Below are 7,192 nucleotides of genomic sequence, written 5' to 3'. Positions count from 1 at the left end.
GATGCATATATATATATATATATATATATATATATATATATATATATATATATATATATATATATATATATATATATATATATATATATATATATATATATATATATATATGTATGTATGTATGTATGTATGTATGTATACCATGCTTCGAGGCTGCAGAATACAAGCCACAGAAAAATGCGGGATGCCAGAAATGATTATACTGATCTTTTAAACAGCCTTTAAAAACAGTCTTTTGTATTTTACTCTGCTAGTTGAGCTGTTGCTTCTCTTGGCCAGAAAACACTTGCAATAAAGGATTGATCTTGAGTCCTATTTTCCTAGTTAAATAAAGAACAAGGAAAAATAGAAACAAACTTGTTGCTTCAGAGATTAAGATTAATGATTGACAAATAAACAGTGACACTTTACATCCGTTAAAATATCAAACATCGGATGTAAATCTAATCGCGAGGTTTTGCAGTAGGAAGTTGAGGCTTACATGGAGCCCTTAAAAGCAGCATTCTGTTTTTTTCAGAGCTTTCCTCTGAACAGTTAATGTCTCTGTTGGCCATCCTTTTCCTTCTCCTCCCACACAGCCAAACCAATATAAACATTTCTGTACAGTGAGGATACTCCCCAACAATCCTTCCTTGTTACTTAAAAGGGACACAATCAGGCTGAAAAAGAAAGTGAGAGGAGGAGAGATGGCACTAACCGACAGCCAAAGTTCAACTTTCCCTGAGATAGTGGAGCTAAACGTGGGTGGCCAGGTGTATGTGACCCGACTTGAAACTCTCACTGCGGTCCCCAACTCTCTTTTGTGGACGAAGTTCACTCAGAGCTCCCCGGCCGCTCTGCCGAAAGACAGCAAGGGTCGTTTTTTCTTCGACCGGGACGGCTTTCTCTTCCGGTATATTTTGGATTATCTTCGGGACACCGAGCTTTCCTTGCCTGAGTTTTTCAAAGAGAGGCGGAGGCTGCAGAAAGAAGCGGACTTCTTCCAGCTGCCGGAGCTGTCGAGGCGTCTGGCGGCAGTCAGCAAAGAGGGCTCGTACACGGAGGACAGCGGGGAGCCGGAGGAGGCTGAGCTCAGCAGCCCGGTCACCTCTTCCTCGGACCGAACCCTGCGCTCTCCTGGTGCCAGTTCCGGCTACATTACAATCGGCTACAGAGGCAGCTACACCATCGGGAGAGACATCCAGGCGGACGCAAAGTTCCGCAGGGTGGCCAGAATAACCGTATGCAGCAAGATCTCTTTGGCTAAAGAGGTTTTTGGAGAAACCCTGAACGAAAGCCGCGACCCGGACAGACCGCCTGACAAATACACCTCCAGGTATTACCTCAAGTATAACTTTCTGGAGCAGGCGTTTGACCGGCTTGCAGAGGCTGGTTTCCACATGGTGGCCTGTAACTCCACTGGAACCTGCTCGTACGGCAGTAATGACCCCGGGGAAGACAAGCTGTGGACCAGCTACACCGAGTATATTTTCTCCCGGTGAACTGGCAGGAGTGCATTCGGTTATTTTGGGGAGAACAAAAGGCGGTCACAATAGTTGCATTTCCATCCAAAACTGTCAATTTGTCAACTTAGGTTTCTCTGTTCTCTTTTTTTGTGGCTCTCTGTTCTGTACAGTTGGCTCAGGGTGCAGCTAGAATGAACTTTCTGCCATTTTCTTTTCTGGGTGGTTATTAAGCAAAGACCTAGTGACCTTTCTGGTGGCCCTGGGTTCTGGTTAGGTTATTTTTATGTCCCAGTTGGCCTTTCCGATTTCACAAAGCGTGTATTCTTAAGTAAATGTCATAAATAGCTCCATGGGACTGCAGAAATGTTAAAGGCCAATTTTATTTCTGAGCTTTATTGAGCTTCTTGTTACTGTATCCATAGAGAGGCTACTGCTGAACACCTTAACCATGCACCTCTTCCTGTACTCTTCTTGTAACACTCATGTCTTTAATTCTGTGCATTGACAGTAAATTCCCTTTAAGAGGCTATTGTTTTTCCCAGTTTTGTTGAATTCCATTGGGTGCATACAGTACATAGCATTGCTGTATAGTTGACACACTGGGGATTTGTGTTTTGCTATAATGGTTTTTCTGGTCCATCCAATAAAGTGTGACAGTGTAACAACATTTAGCTAATCATCCTGTGAAATTCACTCTGGAAAACTAAAGTTGTTTTATATATATATATATATATATATATATATATATATATATATATATATATATATATATATATATATATATATATATATATATATATATATAAACTGATAATAAAGGATAAATCCTTTCACTCATGAAAGTACATGGATGGTTTCCAGCTTCTCAGATTACCAGTGTTTTGGGAATTCCATCACACAAAAGATACATTTCAGTTTAGGAATGGATCATTTTATCCAGCATCACAGTCAACCAGGACATTACTTACAGATACTATATCAAGTATAGACATATAAAAGATCAAACCTGCCTCCCCTGCTGAGTGCAGGCTGACCTCAGTAGACTATAAAAAAAGGGTTTGATGAAAACTGCACCTGAATAAGGTTGCAGCATATTGTTTTTAACATTAAATGTGACATTAACCAAGCATACATTCAAAGGTCACTGAATGGAGAAGAGAGAGATGAGCTGCTGCTCACTATAATATATCAGCCGCGATCTGCTTTTAAGTCATGTTTCCTGGAAAGGGCTGACATCACTGAAGACACGAGATGCTCTAAAATACAGAGATGATGTCTCGATTTCAAACTTATTTATACAAACTAAACATAATTTCAGCCTAGCAGAGGAAAAATGACTGCACTCCTTATTTCTCCTTAAAGTGGTCCATCAAGTAGACCTCTGTAAGTAATTTACTCTACATTTAAAAAAGCTTTCCTATCATTTCAGCTCAGTGGCTTCCCCTTTAAAGTTTAGTTTTGCTAATTGTGAATAAATGGCGTCAAATTTTTAACCATAAAGAGAGCTCGTTTGCTGATCGGGCAGACCAAAGTGTCCTTTCCAACACAGACAAGTTCTGTTATCTCCACTGGGCAGGATGGGAAGGGGGGGAGGGGGGGTTTCTCTTTGGCTGACAAGTACAGTAATCAAATGTCTGTTCCCTTGTGGGATCCCGAGGCACAAATCCAAGCTATCCTCGGATCAAGTCTAATACAAAAAAAGCTTTGTGCGGGCCGTATGAGAGTGTACTTGAATACAAATATGCCAAAAGAAAAAAGAAAAGGAAAAAGAATCAGTCGTGACTCATTTGTCAGATGTCCACAAGCATCTCAAACTTTCTGTAAAATATGTTATGGGGAGGGGGTTGTAACCCAAATTTCTATAAGCAAATATACATTTACACAAATACATGCAAATTCTCTCTCTCTCTCTCTTTCTTGCACAAACACACAGACACACACACAAATAAATTCTCACTTCTCCAACCTCCCACGCACAATTCTGCAACCAAGAGGCTACATATAAGCTTTAAGGATTGACAAGAGACCTCGTATCTGCTGTCAGCTGATGCTGCCATCTGGACAGGAAAAGGGAAGGATAGACCGCGACTCTTCCTCTAATGCTATCCCCAGAAACAGGACGTAGGGCTCACTGTCCTCAAGCAAAACACAACAAGCACACAGCAAAATCAGGCACACACATGTGCCATTAAATGTGGCATTATGATAAAACAATATGCATTAAAATTGCTCTAAGGTGCAAATATTTCACATCCCTCTATTTTGGACTGAAATCATATGAAAGTGTCAAAAAACTCACTTAAAAAGCTCAAATTTAAATGATCGTTTTTATGTCCTTCTGAGACAATGACGAGTTTCTTTGCCTAACAGTTATTTCTGATACAGAAACACAGAATTGTGTGCGTGCGGCTTGTGTCCTTCGTGATAAGACACCTCCAAAACACATTTCCCTCGACGCACTCTATTTTGCCTCAGTAAGAAAACTTGGTCACCACACGCTAAAAATGTGCACGCACACACTTATGAATACACACAGCGCAGGAGGGAGACGAATAAAGAGAGCCAAATTAGCCAATTTGCGGAGCTGGAGATACAACAGGCATGCTGGCTTTTTTTTTCTTTCATATCAGCCTCTATGTGCTAAATCTTTCACACTTTCTCTCAGTGTCTACTTCTAGCTCGCTGTGACCTGCACGTCTTTAATGCTGTTTTCAGCTCCTCTGATATAGACACATCACACTGTTCACAGAGAGAGAACAACGCATAAATTATTAATTCAAGCTGTGTTTGTCTTTGTTTAGATCTGGTGTGAGAATTTGTATAAAAAATGATCGCCCTCAGGTGCATGTAAGAATATTTGCCTTTCATTTTCTGTTATCGTTTTCTGTGTTTGGTGTAGAGCTCCTTCGCTGCTAACATTTACATTAATAGTTGTTCTATCGCCATTGCCTACATCACTACTGTGACATATTCTTCAAGCACTTAAGCTTATTGTGAAGTAAAACCTTAATGAGAACTTTGTAATATTAGACTTAAATGGTTTTTCTTCATTCTATGCATTTAATAATAACAAAGGAAAACCTCATAAAACAACAGAAAGACGTAACTATATAATTTCTTCCAAATATTTTCATAAGGGTGAAAATATTAAGCTTAACTCTGATATTCATATTACAAACAAATAGCATTGTCACTACTGAAGTTAAACTGTAATGAAAAACCAGCAGGCTGCAAATTACTACACAACCCTTAAGTCATTTTAAAGGTAAGTAAAAAAAAAAAAACAACAGAACTTCATAAATATAATAACCACTTCATTAAAACAAACTAAACTGTCTGTATTTGCAGAGTGGATATGTTCTTCTGTATGTATGTAGACATGGTCAAGATGACCTGCTCAAGTTCAAACTGAGCATCAGAATAGGGGAAGAAAGGTGATTTGTGTGACTTTGAATGTGGCATGGTTGTTGGTGCCAGACAGGCTGGTCTGAATATTTCAGAAACTGCTGATCTACTGGAGTATTCCCACACGGCCATTTCTGGGGTTTACAGTGAATGGTCCGAAGAAGTGAAATTTTCCATGTTGACCATGTCCACCCCCATCCATCCATCCATCCATCCATCCATCCATCCATCCATCCATCCATCCTCTTCTGCTCATCCATTCAAGGTCACAGCATTTAAGTACAGAATATAGTCCTATTCTGAAGTAGATTTAAAGCTAAGTGGGCCATTTTGAGTCCTACCTTTCTTTGTGCAAATAACTCAGATTAAAAATAGCCAGTTTCAATTTACATGTTTATTTCCATATTCATTTCCATATTCATTAAAATTTTTTTGTCAAAGCCACAGGGAGCAACTGGAGATGGGCAGATGTAGGAACCGCAGGTTCGTAACCTCTGGTCTAAGACAAGGATTAAGTCTAGTCCTACACAAACTTTTTTCAGTGGCGATTTACACTGAAATTTCCCTTTAGTCTAGTACTAGGCTTAATCCAAACTTGCTAAAAGAGTCTTTGCATGACACTCAGGACTTCTTACCCATGTTTATTTAAAAGTTGTAATTTAATTATTGACCTTAGAAACAACAGTTAATCAAACAATGTCTACTTAAGTTACAATTTTCTGGAACTTTATCTTAGCCACTTCATCTCTTCACTAACCTTGGTAGCAGAATAAACACTTGACTGAATACGCCACCACTGCTGGCTAATGTAACAGAACAGCAGAGTCTTGCATCACTGTAGACATTTAGTGTTTGCTTACCTTCTAACAGCATAATTAACACAGTTAAGTGGTTGTGTTACCAAGCAGTGAATCCATTAAAGGTCCTCACGTTCCTTAAATCACCAACACTTAGAATTTGGCTCTCTTTATGTGCAGTTGTGTGTCATTACTATGAATATGATGTATAAGTGAACTTTTCTGTTAGCACGCATTTGCTTTCACAAGAAAACAAACATTCCCTTTCACAGATCTTTCCCTGGAGCAGTAGTCTGGCAGAGGCAATAAAATACTGCCACAATCCATCATTTGAAAGCTGTGCTACGCGCATGAATTGCGCAACTCTAATCCACAACAATTTAATACTGATATCTCTCATTCAGTACTGTCGTGCTGTTTTACAGTCAAACATTTCTCTGGATTGCAGTTCATTTTTTAAAAACTGATCTCCTCTTCAGTTCCAACAAGTGATAGATTAGCTGGGCAGTACATGTTTGTGCTCAAGTAGGGCATAAAATTCAGTCACACCCACCAGAAAGGGAAGATACAGGAAATGAAAGGAATAATCCATTCTAGTCAGAAACGTGCCCTGTCCCTACAAGCCTGACATACTGTAAGCCTGTTTCATCTTAGGAACTCTCAGCCGTACTTACAAACCTGCAGAAAATACATTCTTGTTCTTCTATGCAGCTCGACGCACCTATGAGCATAGTAACACATTAGTAATCATATTTTTAAAATGATCAAAGTGATTAGATCATATCTGGATTATGCAAAACTTTCAAGGAGCTTTTTTTCTTTTTTTTTTTCTTAAAGAACACTACATGCAGCAGCATTAAAAATACTTGAAATCATGCCTTGAGTATGATGTAACAAATTCATATCACACTGGCACAATACAAGTTAAAGAGTCACGCTGTAGTCTTTAGTATAATTTTTTTTTAAGTTTGAAAAAGTGTAGCTGATTTATCAGCTAATGCCCTTCTGGTTTTTACAGTCAGTTTACTGCAGTTTTTAAATGATGATTTCATTCATGCAGGGAAAAAAAATTCAAACCTTTCTGACAAAGTAAAATAGGCTAAAAGAACTCAAAAAGCAACACATCATGTCATTGGCATCTATCAGTCTGTAAAGGGTACAAAGCCATTTCTAAGGCTCTGGGAGTCAAGTGAACCACAGTGAGAGCCATTTTCTTCAAATGGAGAAAACTTGGAACAGTGGTGAACCTTCCCCGGAACGTCCGGCCTACTAAAATTACACCAAGAATGCATCAGCAATTCATCCAGGACGTCACAAAAGAACCCAGAACACACCTAAAGAACTGCAGCCCTGAAGCTCAAGCACATGTGGGTTATGCTCAGGACAGTGACCCAAAATGCACCAGCAAGTCCACTTCTAAATACCTAAAAAACTAAACAAAAGAAGGTTTTTTTGTGGCTTAATGAAAGTCTGGACTGATGAGACAGAAGTTTCACTTTTTAGAAGGCTTGAGTCCCGTTACATCTGGCATTAAACTAACACAGC

At 39.2% G+C, this 7,192-nt stretch overlaps 1 protein-coding gene across 1 annotated transcript; it reads left to right on the top strand.

Moving 5' to 3' along the window:
- Nucleotides 1-547: 547 nt before the first annotated feature.
- On the top strand, nucleotides 548-2,116 carry LOC115778270 (BTB/POZ domain-containing protein KCTD12-like). The gene has a single exon (XM_030726328.1). The coding sequence runs from the start codon at nucleotides 687-689 to the stop codon at nucleotides 1,479-1,481; it is 795 nt and encodes a 264-aa protein (XP_030582188.1). The 5' UTR covers nucleotides 548-686; the 3' UTR covers nucleotides 1,482-2,116.
- Nucleotides 2,117-7,192: the final 5,076 nt, after the last annotated feature.

This window comes from Archocentrus centrarchus, chromosome 3 (assembly GCF_007364275.1).
Source record: "Archocentrus centrarchus isolate MPI-CPG fArcCen1 chromosome 3, fArcCen1, whole genome shotgun sequence".
NCBI lineage: Eukaryota > Metazoa > Chordata > Actinopteri > Cichliformes > Cichlidae > Archocentrus > Archocentrus centrarchus.
This window is presented reverse-complemented; position numbering and strand designations above follow the sequence as displayed.